General features: G+C 44.4%; 2 protein-coding genes across 6 annotated transcripts in view; one reads left to right on the top strand and one right to left on the bottom strand.

The window, feature by feature from the left end:
• Positions 1–17,699, top strand: part of TRAF3IP2 (TRAF3 interacting protein 2) — a 39,484-nt gene that overhangs the window by 11,506 nt on the left and 10,279 nt on the right. Inside the window, exons 2-5 of the mRNA XM_008706214.2 lie at positions 1,331–2,167; positions 11,321–11,507; positions 14,607–14,785; positions 16,848–16,936. Coding sequence (XP_008704436.1) covers positions 1,339–2,167; positions 11,321–11,507; positions 14,607–14,785; positions 16,848–16,936 — 1,284 coding nt within the window. The 5' untranslated portion in view covers positions 1,331–1,338. The remainder of the gene's footprint in view (positions 1–1,330; positions 2,168–11,320; positions 11,508–14,606; positions 14,786–16,847; positions 16,937–17,699) is intronic.
• LOC103676991 overlaps positions 11,514–17,699 on the bottom strand; it is an 88,234-nt gene continuing 82,048 nt past the window's right edge. For 2 of the 5 annotated variants that reach the window (XR_005834319.1, XR_572299.2), the window contains exons 2-3: positions 14,998–15,176; positions 13,229–14,065 (exon numbers count right to left, since the gene is read on the bottom strand). The gene's annotated coding sequence lies outside the window, so the exon portion shown is untranslated. Of the gene's footprint in view, positions 12,131–13,228; positions 14,066–14,277; positions 14,593–14,614; positions 14,697–14,997; positions 15,177–17,699 lie in introns of those variants that run through there. The other 3 variants (XR_005834321.1, XR_005834320.1, XR_005834322.1) reach the window with 3 other exon arrangements.

Genomic DNA, 17,699 nt, shown 5'->3' with positions numbered 1-17,699 from the left:
AGAGAAGTGGTTAGTGCTCAATTGGCGGAGGGGGGGCTGTTGGAGGTCTCTGTCTACAGGCCATGAAAATAAATTTGGTAGGAAATTGCTGGTCCCCCCTCTGCTCAGAGGGGAGCATCTTAAAATGCATGCTGTCAGGTTGCCATTGGGTTGGGTACAGGGCTCAAGAGGTGAGTTCATATTTTTCAAAGCTTGTCCTAAAACAATAATGGATGTACATCAGGATTTTAGGCGCAGCAAGCCCTCGGTAAAGGTTTATGGTTGAAATTCTACATGGACCCAGAATATGCATTAAAAATCCCCCACCAGCAGCTCCACCCATGTTCTCTGGTATTTATGGACAAGGCCCGCATGGAACAGCCTCCGGGGTGTCATGTTCACTGTCTCCCTCCTGCTCCACCTGCTCTGGGGCTTTCCACAGGCCTTCAGTCACTCCTCCACTCTTTACTCCCTGCCTGCCTCCTGACTTCCCCTGGAGCTTAGGTATCCTGGGGGATCATCTCAACCAAACTCATGGTAAGGGGAGGCTAATTTTCTCTCTCAGTTTGTCATGTTGATTAAGAGTTCTGTTTTTATAGGTAGAACCATGTTGATTAAGAGTTCTGTTTTTATAGGTAGAACCGGACTGTGGGCTAAAGGCACTTTCGCCAGCCTTTCTAGTTCCGCTAGTAGTCACAAACCAGCTGGTCAGGGCTACCTTAACTGCAGGCATAGTGCCAGACGGAATTAAGTCCTGCAAACAATCTGTAGCTGTTAAGTGGGAAATGTCACTATGACCTTTTTTCAGTGCTTTTTAAAAACTCAGGATTTCTTCTTTTTCTTTTTTTAAAAATTGTGTGTGTGTGTGTGTGTGTGTGTGTGTGTGTGATTAGGCAATAGCCACACAGCAAAGTTTTTAAAGTTTAAAAGGTGAAAACTCTCTCCCTACTTAACACATCCTCAAAGGCAACCAACATGCCGAAGTCTTGTGCATCCTGAGCACGTGTCTTACACATTTACACGCACACACAAAGTGGCCCACGTGATAATTTCTCTTTCCTCAGTACTTAGTTGTTGCTTTTCGTCTGCTCTCCCGTTGTGCCGTCTACCACATGACTGTCCAGTCACATCCTTTGAATCGCCTTCCATATAAAAATACCTTAATAAGCATTAGAGCTTTTGCCTAGAGAATAAGTCAACAACTTTATGGGACTGGGGCTTTGAAGCACGTTGGTGTCACACTGCTGTTAATTGAAACCACATCTTGAACGAGGTCCCTTAAGGTCATAAAGCAGGGACTCCAAGAAATGATCTGTCTTCTTAGGCTGTGGCATGTTTTCTCTTGTTCCAGAAACTAGAATGAACCGAAGCATTCCTGTGGAGGTTGATGAATCAGAACCATACCCAAGTCAGTTACTGAAACCAATCCCAGACTATTCCCTGGAAGAGGAATCGGAACCACCTGCTCTGAATCTAGAGAACATGGCACCCAACAGCTTGTCTGCGCCCAGAACCCCTCACTGTTCCTCAGGAGAATTCTCTCAGGCTCAGCCACCCCTGAAACTTTCACATCACCTACGGCCCGTGTCCCAGCAGGTCACCTGCCTGCGCACTAAAATCCTGGAGGAGAGTGAAGACAGCTTCTGGAGGAGACACCCAGACCCCGGCAAAGATTTTCCCTCGGGCTCCTCCGCAGCCAGTGAGCATGAGCCCGAGTCTGTGGTTGGAGGCCTCCCTCCGGAGCATCAGTTTTCGTTTATGGAAAAACGGAATCAATGGCTAGGATCTCAGCTTTCAGCAGCTTCTCCTGACACTGGCCATGACTCAGACAAATCAAACCAAAGTTTACCTAATGCCTCAGCAGACTCCTCGGGCAGTAGCCAAGAGGCGGTGCAACAGCCCCGGCCCCACAGGAACCGAGCAGCTCCAGATCTGCCTACAATAGACACGGGCTATGATTCCCAGCCCCAGGACGTCCTGGGCATCAGGCAGCTGGAAAGGCCCCTGCCCCTCACCTCCGTGTGTTACCCCCAGGACCTCCCCAGACCGCTCAGGTCCAGGGAGTTCCCTCAGTTTGAACCTCAGAGGTACCCAGTGTGCGCACAGATGCCGCCTCCCAACCCGCCCCCACATGCTCAGTGGAACTGTCATTACCATTGTCCTGGAGGTCCCTATCACCAGGTGCCATGTAAGTGAACTTCTGGGCTGGGAAACTAAGTAAACAAGGGCCTCGTGTCAGGCATCACTAGACCGGCACAGACTGGTCAGAGTGCAGGGAGGGCACTCTGCTTCCCAGTACAGGGGCTTTCCGTGCGTGGTTGGGTTTGCCAGGAGCTCTAGAAGAATGCCGCTTCTTAGCCCAAAGCCAGTCCCACTTGGAACCCACTTCTCTATAAAACTTTAAGAGAAAACAGATTCTTCTGTCTCGGTTAGTTTAACTGAAACCTGCCTACAGGCGGGGAGATGACCCAAATGACTTCGAGGGTATATTTTTGGTCTTAATTCTTGGACATCTGGGTTCTTCCTTCTCTGCATGCTTCTTCCCCATCTTAGATTTGGCAAAGAAAGGGGGCCTTCAGTCAGAAATCCTGGAATGTTCTTAAAACTCTGGGTTCAGGCCGTTACCTGAAGATTGAGTTGCTCCTGTGATGCTGTTGCTTCAACCCCTTTGGAGACTTGAGCCACCCCCCAGGACTGCAGTCCCCCAAACCTGGCTAAATGCTTCACACCTGCAAGTGCCTGCCCTGCTCTTCTCTCTCCAGGATGTTCTTCCCCTCCTGGCACGTTTAACCGAGCTCTATATCTCTTTTTTAACAGCTTTATTGCGATCTAATTTACATACTGTGAAGTTCGCCTTTTACCCTTTAGTGTACAATTCAATGAATCGTAGTGTTTGCAGACTTATATAATCATCACCGTATACACCTTGTCAGACTTAGCTCCAGGGTCCCTCTGGAGAACTCCTCAGATCAGTCCTTCCTTCACGCTCTCAGTTTCCTTGTGCTCTGCCTGTCAGAACACCAAGTATCAGTACGGCCTCTACTCATGGACTTGTCTACCTCTTCCTCCAGCACATCAGCAAAAGTATATCATTTTTATTTTATTTTGTTTTTTTTAGAGAGAGAGTACGTGTGCCTGTGCACAAAGGTGGGGGAGGGGCAGAGGCAGAGGAAGAGAGAGAATCTAAGCAGGATCCACACCCAGTGCAGAGCCTGACACCAGGCTCGAACTCATGGCTCTGAGCCAATATCAAGAGTCAGGCGCTTAACTGACTGAGCCACCCAGGTGCCCCAGCAAAGGGGGTGGATTATAAATATATATATATATATATATATATATAAAATCCATATAAATATATAAAAATATAATCCACAATTCTCCAGCATTTAGCACAGTGACCAGCACGTACTAGACTCTCAGTAAATTATTTCTGAAGGAGTGGCTAGGTGAATACTGTGTATCTGTGCAGTAAGCATTTCTGAAAGTGTTAAAGTCTTAGATTGAGATAAAAGGTCCATTACAATTCTTGATGTTAAGTGTCAGCTGAGGCGGCTGGAAAATAACAGGGCTGTGAGATACAATATTTCTCTTAGCAAATAAATGCTGGAACAAAAAGCAGTTCAAATGGTCAGACCAGAGTCTGACCGAAGGCCTGATGCCTAGCTTCAAAATAAATTCTAGAAATAACCAAAATGTTGTAACCAATCACAATTTATGTATTTGTACATGTACACCTCGTATAAAGCTTCCTAAAGTGAATGGAGCAAGAGTAATTTCTAGTTTTTTTTTAAAAAAAGGAGGGAGAGAAATTTTTATCCCGATGTAGGGAAGCTTACATTCTGGAGGGAGAGATAGACACGAGGAGTCCATGCGTAGATGCCATACTGACATTAAGTGTTCTGACAGGCAGAGCACAAGGAAACAGAGCCTGAAGGACGCATTGATCTGGGGAGGTTTCCAGAAGGACACTTGAGCTAAGTCGTAGAGGAGCTTGGAAGATGTTTGGAAGAAAAACAGGAATGAATGTGAGGTTAAGAGTGAGGCCAGGAGCTATGGAAGCAGCAGGGCTCCGGCAGAAGGAGCCTCTGAGGCCTGAACCTGGGACCTTGAGTTGTGGAGGTTGGGCAGTCACTGATTGGGGTTGTGGACTGCTGCCTGCTCTAACCGCCTAGCAATAGGACGGGTGTGGTGGCAGAGTTCCTGAAGTGTGAATCACTGAGGAGTGAACCTTGGCAGCCTCGGGGTTGCGTTTAGATGATTTCCAGGTTAAAAGGGAATAATTCTGTGAGGATCAACTACTTTTTAACATTCTACTATCTGCATTTAAAGATAATTTTTCTGATCATAACAGCAATATATGTTTGCTCACAAAATTGAAATATGCCTAAAAGTCCCATTCATATTTCCATCTCCTAAATATCATTCCTTATTGGGGTTTTGACTTATATATATTTATATTTATATTTATATTTACATATATATATATTTAATGTAAAGTTAAAATAATTCCCGGTTACATTCAGTGCTCCCCAGCATCATGTAAAAGTGCTGCATAGTATTTAATCAGATGGATCTACCAAATTGTTTTTATGCTCGTCTCTGTTACTGGGCAATGTAAAGAGTTTCCAGTTTCTGATCCAATAAGCAATGCTAGGATAAACATCACGAACGTTAAGTTTTTATCTGCATTTCTGATTAATTCCTTAGATTAATGTGTAGAAGTGTGAGTACTTAGTAAGGGCTTTGTGATCCTAAGTCCCAGGCAGTTGCCTTTATCAGCTGACTGGAGAAAGCCTCATTGTGATAGACAAAGAAAGCATTAACTCAGTATGATTTGAGGATCTCAGAAAGATCTTCCCACTTACAAATATTTTTTTGTGTTGAAGCCTGAAATGACACCACAAGCAGTCCAGTCTTTGGAGCGGAGTGCAAATTGCCCCCTCTGGGCAGACTCTTTTAAAATGCAAACACCCCTGACTGGGGACTCTTTTAGTCTCTAATACCTGCTGATGAGATTTCTCTCCTCAGCTGTCCTGCCCTCCCTCAGTACACTATTTCCTTCCCCTGAAGCAAAGGAGAAGGCCGCTGGGGGTCCTGGGAGGGAGAGAGGTGATGAAAGACAGGAGAGAATTTGGACAGGAGAAGGGGCTAATTCACAGAAGACATTCAAACAGTAAGCATTTGAAACCAAGCTTAATATTACTAAATTTAAGAAAAATGTATATATGCAAAATTGTTTAAGCTACCCTTTTCCTCATTAGGTGTGCAAAAAGGACAAAACCCTCAGCCACCATCCATTGTTATGGGGTTACAGGAAAATGAACACTCCCCCCTGCTCTTGGCAGGAGTGGCAATTGGTACAACCTTCTGGAAGGCAATCTCACTATTTATCAAAATTTTAAATGTGCTTCCTTGGCCCAGCAGTCACACTTTTAGGATCTATCCCATAGAAACACTAAACAAGCCTATAAAAACACAGGAACAAGGATGTTGTTACGTAGAATAAAATACACATTTTGACATTAAAAAAAGATTAAGTGGATAAGCAAGATGCAGTGCTGATTCCGTATGTGTTAGTTTTAAAAGCTATGTGTTTAAAAACCGTACATTGAAAAGTCTGGAAGGATTGCCTGAACTGTTCCCAGTGATCATGGCGTGGGGGGCAGAGGGGGCAGGGAATTCAGAAGAGAGAGAGAGACTTTTCCTTCTAACGTAATACACTTAAATTTGTGACAGCAAACATTATTTTTATAATTAAAAATAAGTAAACATTGAAGAAAGAAGAATACATAGAAATGAGAGCGTACAGCAGCCTTCTTCCCATACCTCTCTCGGCCCTGGCCTTGACTCCCCAAGCATCTAATCATCGGGGAGAGGGTCAGGGTTGGGCTGGCCTGGTCCGGGGAGCCCAGGGCTGAAGTTTTCTCTCAGGGCACTGCAAGCCTGGAAGCTTTATGAGGCCTCTGGCACCAATGGCTCCCGGGAAGGTCACTCTGAAGATTCAATGAGATAATACACTGAAGGCACCAGGAACGGAAGCCCTCCCCAACTAGCAGTTCTTAGTTGTTATTACTTCCATGGATCCTGCAGCCGTGTCCTGTAGAGCGTCCCTCCCCTTCCAGATCCCTCCTGCTGGTACAGATTTTAAGCATTCAGAGCAGGTGTACGGATGCTTAGTTTCATGTCAGGACTATAACTGCACTTAATTGCCAACAAAACCACTTCAAAAGAGCTGTTCACCTAAGGGATGCTCGCGCACTTGGAAACCATGGCTACCTGGTTCTACTTGGCTTTACAAGAGCATTACTTCCTCATCCGTTAATGAAAATATAAATAAATAATGATCGCCATGCAAATGGCGTACCTTTGTCTCCGCAAGTTAAAGGAGAAATGGTTACTGGTCACCCCTTTTATGTAAAAAAAAAAAAAGTGCAAAGCAGGTGAAAATGAGTAGAGAGTAAATAGAAGTAGAATAAACCCAGTTTTCTCCCCAACCCCCGACCAGTCCCCCAGAGAAGCCGGCCTCTCACTGTCTCCGGATCCTTCTGCTGAAGGTCACCAGAGTGGAGATCATGCCTGTGCAAGCAAATAAAACCCATGATGCAAATCACTTGGAAAAAAAAAAAAAAAGAATGTATGAAGTCTAAAAAGCCTTTATTTTACCATAAAAAGATTGCTTTCTCTACCAAGAAGACCAAATAGAAAAAAAAAAAACTGTGGGCATATGCCTACTATTGCTCATAGGAACCTGAAAAAGTGATTATTTGTACACTGGAGTGCATGCACGATTAAAAGTAAGGCAAGAATAACCCAGATGGAAGAAATGATAAAGAAAGGAGCTGCCTTTCAGGAACCACAGCTGCTTACAGCTGTGGGGGTTCCGGTAACAGTTTATGTTGGCCATTTTGTTTCCTGGCCAAACTGATTGCGTTATATCATCATGCTTTTTGACAACTTGAAAATCAGATTTTATTTTCTCTCTCATACTCTTGTAATACCATGCTTAATAAGGAAGAAAAATGTTGAATGTTTTGACTGATAAGTGGAAAACCTCGTTTAGGATTTGGTTTACAAATTCCAAGTGGTAAAAGGCTTGTCACGTGAAGACTGGGTGTACCCAGGCCAAAAGGATCATAAGATTGATAAATAACATACAGTCCTGGGCACCCATTTATGAGTGTGCAAGATTTGTATTTTTGTTCTGTGATTAACCCTGCCTCAGAATTGAGGAGTTACCGTGTTCACAAATCACTTGTCTGTCCCCTCATCCACCGCCTTCTATCCTCCAGCTCCTGCAGAATAAATTCTCTTGATGGAATTTTAGGCACTGAGGACAAGTCAGTGGGGGAGGTATTTTTGGGCAGGAATTCTTAAGTCTACCAAGTAGGTGGCTGCCGACTTGCACGCCTCCCCTTCTCACATACTAACGAGTGTGGGTTTGTGTTTCAAAACAGACACCCACAGGCACACAGATTTTTCTCTCTCTATTTTGAGCTACTCAAGGAAACTGTATCCTATTTATCTACGTTCACTGCATGGCTAGCAATAGAGGTTCAACAAATACTTGTTGAATGAATAAAAAGAAGTTCTGTTCCCCGCCTCTGGGGGAAAGGAGTCATCCCTAATCATGAGTACAGCCTTTGTGATAGCAAGCCTTGGAAAGGCCATCTTTAATGGTCTTATGGAAGAGGGGAGGGGAGGAAAGGAGGGAGGTCAATGGGACTTGGCAATGGAACTAGTCCATTCGTTTATCAATTTATTCAACAAATGTTTCCCCAGTCCTGTGGTAGACACTGGGTATACAGCAATAAAACACATGTGGTCCTGTCCTCGTGGCGTTCACAGTCTCCTAGAGAGCCAGATAGTAGAAATCAGCAAACAAAACAACAAAGTCTCAGTGCTATGCAGGAAAAAACGGTGTTAGCATTAATAGGATGTCCTCTTTAAGAGGACACACTTGAGCTGAAATCTGAAGGGTACGAAAGTGAAGGAAGCAAGGGGCTTGGTGTAGTGAAGGCACCAAAAGCAAGCCAGTGGGGCGAGAGCAAGGTGAGCTATGCCAGAAGGTGAAGGCTGCAAGGACCAGGGTCGGGAATTGGATTTTATTCTAAGTTAAACTTCTTTAGGATAATAGAAAATTGAACTCTATAATCCCAAATAAGGAACTTAGTACAGTATGTGGCATGTAGTGAGTGTTCAGTAAATGCTAGCCACGATTCTATAGAGAGCACCCGACTAAACAAGCAAGGTTTGGTCAAAATCGTGGACTAGAATGGTTAAGATGTGAGCAATGAAAAGATACTCGCTTACCCGATAAACATTTTCATTTGGCCAATTCTCCACAAAATCAAATTCACTCACAAAAGGGAAAGCTTGTTTTTGATTGACCCTCTGGTGTTCAGTATTTCTTTGTTTTAACCAATCAAACCACAGCATAGAGGACTCTATTGTCAATTTTTAAAAATTGGTAAGGTGGGTCATTTTCATCTGCTCGCATAAACCGGTTTAAGTTTTTACTGCAGGTGGCCATTTCAGAAATGAAAGTTACAGCTAATCAAACCTTAGCCCACATGCCTTGGTGATTTTAATGACACGATTTGTTGCTATGAGACAAAAACATGTTGTGCGGGAAATAATCTGTTAGAAATCATATGACCTTGATTCAAAGGCTTTTGATTAAGAGCACTAACATCCGCTCTCTGGAAAAGAAACAAACCCTATGATTAGAGCCTGGTAGTCCTTTCAAAGCAAATAAAACCTTATTAGCCACTTATTAATGGATATGGGAAGCAAAAAATGGCTGCAAACATTAAAAACTTTCAAGGTCGCTGGCAAAGTTTCTCCTCTTTTACCTTGTCTTTCTCCTTCGTACTTGCAGAGGGAGACAGTGGGGAAAAAATACCGAAGTGGACTGCAGATACGTAGCAAGTCTGGTGGCTTCTCCTTTTCTGTGTGTGGGAAGTTGGTTTTGTAAGCGTGCAGTCTCCATTCGTTCGTGTGTTGAGCACCCCAGCGTGTCAGCACTGTGCTTGGAGGCATGGCGGCCAATAGACACGGTCTGTGTTCTCATGGACCTTAGATGCTAGTAGGGAGGGCAGGCAAAAAGTTGACAAGAGTCATGCTTGTGAGAAGGTGGGCCCCTCTGAACAGGCAGTATGGGAGCTGAGCCCAGAACGACAAGAAGTTGGTCTGTAAAGATAGAGTGCAACAGCACGCTAGGCAGAGAGGATGGCCATCTCATGGTCCCAGAGGTAGGAACACGCTTGGGGTGTTCAAGAAGAAAGATGACTAGGGTAGCTGGGGCTTGGTGAGCTTGGGAGAGCATAGGAGGGGCTAAGGTCAAGGACAGGGATGCGATCGTGCAGGGAGGATTTTAAGCACAAGGGGAGATCTCCAGAGGGTTGTGGCTCCAGCTCGTTTTATAAATGGTCCACTCATACAAGCCTCATCTAAAAGCAGGGCTGGCCCCCACCTGGGGACCTGATGGCTGTGGCACTTTTTTTCCCTTTTCTAGGGAAGAGGAGCAGCAGTAGCAACCTGCCCTATTGCCCTGAAATTCCACCTGGCCATCTGGACCCCTTGGAATGTGTGTGACCTGCCCCAGAATGGTTGTAAGAGCAAAATCTGTGGGGTATAACTTGTCGTGCGGTCCCGTGTCCCCACTCTTGGAGGTGCTCTCCAAGTCCTGGTCTCCTTTTTCAGCAGGGAGCTGAGATGGATCCAGGAACATCCCTTCTTCCCTCTCCCCTTCCTTCAGTCCCCAACATCAAGACCAGCCCTAAGCAATTGCAGGGAGGCATCAGGGGCAGGGCCAGGAGACAGCCTGGGTTGGAGAGGTGACAGGAAGGACCTGGCTGGTGTCCTGTGTCAAAGCAGACAATAGATTGAACCCAGGGAACCTGACCATGCTTGAGAGACTGGCTTGGCCACATTTCCAGGGTCACCCAGCCAAGTTGCCTGACTCAGACAGTAGAGACCTGGAGTCAGTGAACATGCACATTATTTGTTTTCTGTCTATACTGGAGGCTATCGTTCCCCTGACCATTCCCCTGAAAACGTCCGTGGCTGCTGACTGCCAAACCAAGAATAAAATTCCCAGCCATGTTCTCACCCCCGACATTCTGGTTCCAGCCTACCTTGTCTGTGACTTGCTTGCTTGCTAGTTTTATTTCATTTTACCTTCCCGCATGTATCCTACCTTCACAGCTAGCAAACATTATTATTATTACTATTATTATTATTATTATTATTATTATTATTATCAGGAAAAGAATAAAGACCAATAAATGTTGTTTTGAAAAACAGTGTTCCTTCTTGTAAGCAGCTTTGCCTCCCGGATCACCCAGCTTCTTGGGCAGAGGTGGCGGGGCGTGGATCACGAGGAGGTACTCGTGGTTTATTTCGCAGGGTTATCCACCCGGTTCTCTCCCACCCTGCTGTAGACTAGACCCATCCCTAAGGGGCACCCCCACCCTTACAGCTTAGATTTCCCACTTGAGCCGCTTAGAGCCTGGGCAGTTAGTTCCCTCGGGCTTCCTCTCTCACCCCGCCTGCTTTCCCTGCAACCCTCCTCTGGCCTTCAGCTCTCTTCTTTCAGGCACGCTGCCCCTCTTCTCTGGGGACCCTGCTGCTCCTGGGCCTGGCTGGGACCTACTTTCTCATAGGTTACACATGCACATAAGTCACCACCGGCCCTGGCTGTGCCCCGGGGCCCGCCCTTTTCTAACTACCATGGCCCCAAGTGCTTGTAGGCTTTAACGAGAGAAGACCAAGAAAGTTGGGAGGTGTTGCCAGCCAGTTAGCTACTTCCCAGAGGTATGAGCCAAGTTTTCATCATTCATTTACTGCTTCCTAAGGGAACGGTATATGTGTGTGTGAGCGTGTGTGTGTGTGTGTGCGTGTGTGTGAGCGTGTGTGTGTGTGTGTTATCCCCTTGGGGGAAGGAAAGAAGAGGGTATCAATTCTGTATCTCTCATGGAGATAATTTCTCCTAGCCTTGGGTTCTAGAAACTTGGAAAATTACAGTCGGAATGGTGGCGTGAGTTTTTCCTGGTTGGATTATCCTAATATCTTATTAGAACAGAGGCCTGTGTGGCACTCTGTGCTTTCCAATTAGAACACCAAACTCGTGATTTCACAGATGTTTTTATTTAGGGAAAAAATGACTCAATTTAATGAAAACGATCAAGTAAATAATAGTACAGAAATATGGCAAGCATTACAGAGGTGGTAACTGATATCTGGAACCCACGGTATTGAGACAAAAATTGGCACTGAGCCTCTTTCACATGAAGGTGCTAGAGTCATTCTGTCCTGTTCACTTTGCTGTCTTCACCTACAGGTGGCCACGACCACCCTCGAGCGGCCTACCAGCAAGTGGTCCAGCCGGCTGTGTGCGGGCAGCCCGTCCCTGGAGCCAGCGTGAGGGGCCCGCATCCTGTGCAGAAGGTTGTCCTGAACTACCCCGGCCCCTGGGACCAAGACCAGAGGCCCGCACAAAGAGACCACTCCTCCCCAGGGCTCCCAAGGTATCACTATGACAGGGCCAACTCTCAGGCGTATTTTAGTGGGAAAAAATGACGCCAGTGGGATCAAGATGTATCAAAACTCTCCATTGGTGTGCTACCCAGGCTAGTAACCGAGCCCCACGGGGAATAGACTCTTCCAGTCTGGACGAAATGGCAGCTGGTGGACAGGAATCTCCTCACCAGACATATTAAAGCCACTGGTGACTCGTCAAAATTCTCTTGAAGGAAATGCCCTTAAGATGCCAAGTGACACCCTCTCCTTTTACTGTCAAGTCACCTGCCCTTTTAGCCCAGAAATAGATTTTTATTTTTACTGTGACTGACGTCCACCATTTGGAAATTCTTGCTTATATCCCTAGTTTCTACACCTGTTTAAACCCATGTCTTTGAAATTTTAAATTCAGTTAGCTCTCAGTAGCAATTTTAAAAAGCCCGTTGTTTTCTTTTGTAATATAAGCACCCACACATATGGAGTGCCATTATTAGGTCTTTCCGATACTTCTTCCAGAAAACCATTTCTGGTTTTGCTTGACCAGACCAGTTGTGTAACCTTCAGTCATGTCTCTCCTCATTGTTCTCCTTTGGCTCTTCTTCACATCTTCCTCTTCTCTTAATTTATGGATCTAAAATACAGAGGAAGAACTCCTAGAAATGGAACTTCTTAATTTAAGACAAAATTGAAGAGTAGATGAAACGTGTGCTCTTGCTCAAGCACGATTTTTACCTACCACTCAAAGTAAACTTATATTCTGTTTTGAGAACCGAATGAGATACAAAGGTCCTTTTAAAGCAGATTTTTCAGAAATGCAGAAGTTGGTAATTAGCTCAGGAAGTTTATTAAAAGAAGAAAAGCCCATTCTATTTACAATGGCAGACGAGGCACATGCCTGCTTTCCTCTTCCTCAAAAGCCCGTACATTCTCACATTTTCTTTCCAGACCCCTTATTTTTTAAGAACAAAATTGCACGGAGTTTGGGGTACGTGGCCGGCTCCGTCAGAGAATCATGCAACTCTTGATTTCGGGGTTGGGACTTCAAGCCCCATGTTGGGTGTAGAGATTATTTAAATAAGTAAACTTTAAAAAATTGCATGGAGTTTAAATAATGAAATTAAGAAAACGTGGTTTTACAACCAGGTAAGTACTCTTGCATAAGAAATGCGTGCAAGTCCAAGAAAACAAACAAAACTTAAGCATCTTTATGAAACACGTCCACCGGCATTGAATAGGGAGGCAACAGTAATTTTTTAAATAAACATTTATTTTGAAATATTTTTAGATTTACCAGAAGAATTGTGAAGTTAGCACAGAGTAATTGCTTTTGTAACTTCGATTTAAGCCTGCTATGGTCTCCTTGGATTTATTTTATCATTTTAGGATAATGAAAAATAAGTTCAGGTAATGAAGCCAATCCTCTTAGTGATACATTTGAAAGGGAACCTTGACACAGAAACTTTATTCTGTCATTAATATCCATGTTTTCACATGGAAGTTTTTTAACATGATCAAAGCTTTAACATTTAATATTTAACAAATGAACAACTGTGTTCTATAACAACCAAGCAGCTTTCAATATAAAGGAACTTAATGCAAAAAGGACATGGAACAGGATCCCCATTAGATGAAGGCATATTGTATAGGGATTTTTTAAATATATATATTAGTAAAAATCTAAAATAAAATTAATTTCCTCAAACATTCACACTTCAGAAATATAGTACACTTGAGATTCTGTGTAATTTTATTTTAAATCCCGTTGCATAAGACTTTCAAAATTTTTATTACTCTTTTGGGTAAAAATATAAGCATATGCAACAATCTATAAAAACTGGGCAGAGACACATCGATTTTGAAATCAAAACCATTTCTAAAATTTAGACTCTAAAACAATCTCAAACCTACAACAAATAACAAACATCCATGTTCCCAACTCCCTAGATTTTTTAAATGTTAACATATTGCCACATGTCCTTTGGAGTTTTTTTAAGGAAATGAAACATTACAGACGCAGTTTTAGTCCCCCTATCAGTCAGGATTCAGTGACAGAAACCCAGAAACAACTCTAGTTGTTTTCAGCAGAAGGGATTTAACGTAGAGAAGCGGGCGCTTACAGAATTGTTGGAGGTTGGAGGAGCAAGCTTGAGGCCAGGCTTCTAGGAAAGATCCCAGAGCAGCACCACAGAACAGGGCACCGAAGAAGCTGCTTCCTCCGTCACAGGGAGAGGGGCCGAAGATAGAAAGCCACCAGAGAACTCTCCGTTGGAGGCCATGCTGCCTCCAGAGTACAATCCAGAATCAGGAAGCCGCCACCGCTGCAACGATTGGATCCATTCTGTGCCTGCTTGATCTGCACTGGCCCCAAATGGACGCCGGAGCCCTCACACTGACACAGGAGGCTGGTAATAGGGCATTGGGGTGCTTCCTGAGGAACTCCGCACCTCACGGCAGCACTTCTCCACAGGAACCTCAGAAGTGGCGGAAGCATGGCTTCCATTTCCTTCCGCTTTCCAGATCTCCATGAGTATATCTGGTGGTTCTCAGCACGACATGCAGGGAAATACTGGCAACCAAAAAAATAATAAAGATGCCATATAACAGTGTGGTAGAAACTTCTCTAAAGAGTCTTCAAAATCGGGTTTTTCATCCATATATTAGCAACAACATAAATACTTTAAACCTGCAAGGCCTTTTCTACCTTTTGATACATAATTAAATATTATCTATTGTGAGTTAAAAGTCCTGTCTTTTTATCTGAATGCCTATATCACCAACCTTGTATATCACCCATTATACTACTTTCTTTTATTGGTGACCATGTCTGCCTTGTACATATACCACTTATCTTCCCAATTAGACAGTCCTTGAATGGAGAAATCAAATCAAGCTCCCTCTTTCGACCCCTAACACGGGTCCTTCCATGTGGCAGCCAACCGAATTACTTATTGACTCAAATTCAATGAAGCAACGCTCGTCCTTCTGGCTCAGAAAAGAAACGGAGGCAGAGGGGAGAGCTAGCTCACTGGTATCTTAAAGGCTTCCTGTCCCTCTGGGTTTGCCTTTGTAAAAAATGAAAATTTTACTCTAAACATATTCTTTTCCAGGGACCTACTGTATAACCAGCCACCTCATCGAGCTGGAGTTCCCGAGGAGTCCTTGGAGTGTCCTGCAGAGCTGAGACCACTAGGTCCCCAGGCTCCATCCCCAGCCGCTGTCCCTAGACCCCTTAGTAACCTTCCAGCCAGAGGAACTCTGAAAACAAGCAATTTGCCAGAAGAATTACGTAAGTTGTTTGCAATGTTGTTTTTCCTTCTTTTTGTCAGGTCTTATATTTTCAGAGTACTTGATGATTATTCACCCATAATCTTGGATATTTCTCATATACACAGTGAAATAAATTTTACTTCTTTACTCTTCGCTAAAAAAATAACTGGCATTTTGTATGAATGTTTTTAGTGATTCTGACACTACCAGTAATACTCACAAAATGCTTACCACGAGATTTTCTTAAACATATTCTCCAATGACAAGTAACCCCAATGCTTCTCTCTTCTAAATGATGCTCTTGAGTGGACTTGTCCCTGGGTAAATTGATTGGATGTCCATGTGGTATTGGCCAGGGACCTAGCATTTCGCCATAAATTAGCAGCAGCCATCAAGAACGAGGTCATTTCCTGTAGGAATGAGCAATCTTGTTTGGAAAAAGCGGTCTCACATTCTCCATACTGTTTTACAACCAAATGCAAACTAAGCCTTTTATTTAAAGAAACATTCGACTAAGTGTCAGGTGATGATTCTTTTTCCATATTTTGCAGCCAGAACCAGAAATGTTGAAATATCACCAAAACACTCTCATATTAAGGTCAGTCAGGACAGTAAGTTCCAGAAATCTTATGAAAACAGCTGCTACTTGTAAAATTGTTATATTCTGTTGTGCTTGCTAGAGAAGTTCAGGTAACTCTAAGAAACCCTTTACAAATCTGGGTGCCTCTTTGAACCAAACATGAAAATCAAGCCTTTTGCATTTGCTAACTCCCATCTGGGGAATCTGTGCTCGCTAGTCATTCAGAACTCTGGAAGATTTTTATGCCAAGGATCCACTGTTGTTTATCATTCAAAAAATTTTTTTAATCTTCCTAAAATCTTACACATTTTAATCCTGAGTATTTCTGGAGAATGGATGTTGCCCTGCATAGGATATAACCCCGATGTCAGTCTATAGATCATATTTATCTTACTATAGTCTATAAAGGAGTCCTAAAATTCTTACATAGGAGTTGGTTGAATATCAGGTGTTAAGGATACACTGGGTGCTATCAGTATGCCTGGCTGCTTAAATGAGTCAATATGACCATTGTACACACTTCTTTTTGAGATATTTGTTCCAAAAAACCAGAGCCCAAGCATAGATGAATACAGGCACACTTCTCTTTTCTCTCGAGCCTTCCTTTCTTCTCCACTCTCTGCCCCAGGGACTTCCTGAGATTGAGCCTGTCCGTTCCAGACTAAAAGCCAACACGCAGAGATTATTCATCTGTCACATTAACATGCTGGCCAGATAATTTCCCACAAGATTTTAGCCTGAGAAAACATTGGTTTGCGTCCTGACTCGGTCAGGCTTGTGGGCACAATGCCATCTGTGGCTACAGGCTGACCTAGGGAGGAGGCAGGGAGGCAGTGACGCTGGATGCCCAAAGGTGACATCTGTCCTTCATGCCGCTGATGTTCCTACTAACATTTCTGCTTTAGTGGACCCCAACTTCCTGGCCTTTCTCCCACCAGTGAGTGGATAAGGGGCAGGAGGAGGTAAGGAACCCCTTCCTCCCTCTCCCCTAACTGCTCTTGTCAAGCAAGAATTCAGGGCAGCAGAGAGCATCATGAGATCAAAAGAGGACACTGCTGGGCGGCCCCTTAGCAAGGTTCGGCTTCTTGGTCTGCTGTGAGAGTATTCCTTAGGCACTGTGCCAAGTGTCTCTAAGAAACCAGGAGGTGGCCTGATCTCAAGGACCTGTGTGTTCTGGGTGATGGATTTTGTTAATGCATCATGTGGTTTTTCAGCAGACCTCCTTGGTTTGTCTCAGGCTGCCAGCATTCTTCTTTCCCCGCACACACGGCAGTTGGCACCCCCTCAGACAGACCCCCTGCCTCTTGGCCTCTTGGGGCCTGTGCATCTATGTCCTGAGGACAGCAGTTCACACAGCTGCAGGCCTAAGCCCTCCGACCACTTCCATCCCAAGGTTTCACTTTATTATTCTAGAAAGACAAAAGGCATTGCACGCAATTTACAAGTGTTCGGAATAGAATAATCTGATTAGTTTCTAATAAATGTGAAAAATCTCTCTTAGGCAAAGTCTTCATCACTTATTCTATGGACACAGCCATGGAGGTGGTGAAATTCGTGAACTTCTTGTTGGTAAATGGCTTCCAAACTGCAGTAAGTATTTTATCCCAAGAGAAAGCTGAACAATTAAAGTGAGTACAATGAGAAGAAAAACAAAGGGAGAAAAAATATATAAATAACCGTTGAGGTTTTAAACTCTATTATTTGAGTTATGTGATGATGAACTAAATGCCGTGGAGGTAGGTACTTATTTTCTAGATGTTAAGCTATCCAGAGTCTCCGCACTTACTTCTTGCATGCTTTTTGAGCGACCCTGAGTACCTCGGAGCTGCTAGAACGGTGTGAGTTAATGCTGACCGCAAATGCAGCTTGGCCCCTGGCCTGAAGGAAATGCCGGGCCCTTGCTGCACTTTGGACCTTTGCCCTTTTTCACTGAGCACGCCTGCTTTGGCTGTGATTCGTGTGGTGAAGGAGGCTGCAGGCTTCCCCAGGCCACCTGCTTATTGTACCAGGTCCTTCTGCTGGACACTGGGCTGTGAGGCCTGAAGCACAAGGCCCACTGTGCCCAGCTGCCTTCCACACACCTTGATGTGGCCATGACGCTCTGGGTGAGAAATCCATGGCCAGGTTCTCAGCTGGTCTAGTCTAGTTCTAGGGGAGGTGACAGCCCAGCCCTGCAGGGCACTGTGATCTTGGCCCAAGGACTCTCAGGAAGCACACACTCTCCACGTTTCCCTGCAGTGCTTTCCAGCAGCACAGCTTAAAGTCATGTACGTTCTCCTGTAGGATAAATAAAATACCACAGGAGGCCACTGAAAAGGCTGGCTTTCCTAAAACACTGAGATCATGTCTTTTC

This window comes from Ursus maritimus, unplaced genomic scaffold (assembly GCF_017311325.1).
Source record: "Ursus maritimus isolate PB19 unplaced genomic scaffold, ASM1731132v1 scaffold_13, whole genome shotgun sequence".
NCBI classification, from domain to species: domain Eukaryota; kingdom Metazoa; phylum Chordata; class Mammalia; order Carnivora; family Ursidae; genus Ursus; species Ursus maritimus.
Note: the sequence above shows the minus strand (reverse complement) of the source record. Positions and strands in the feature narration are given on the sequence as shown.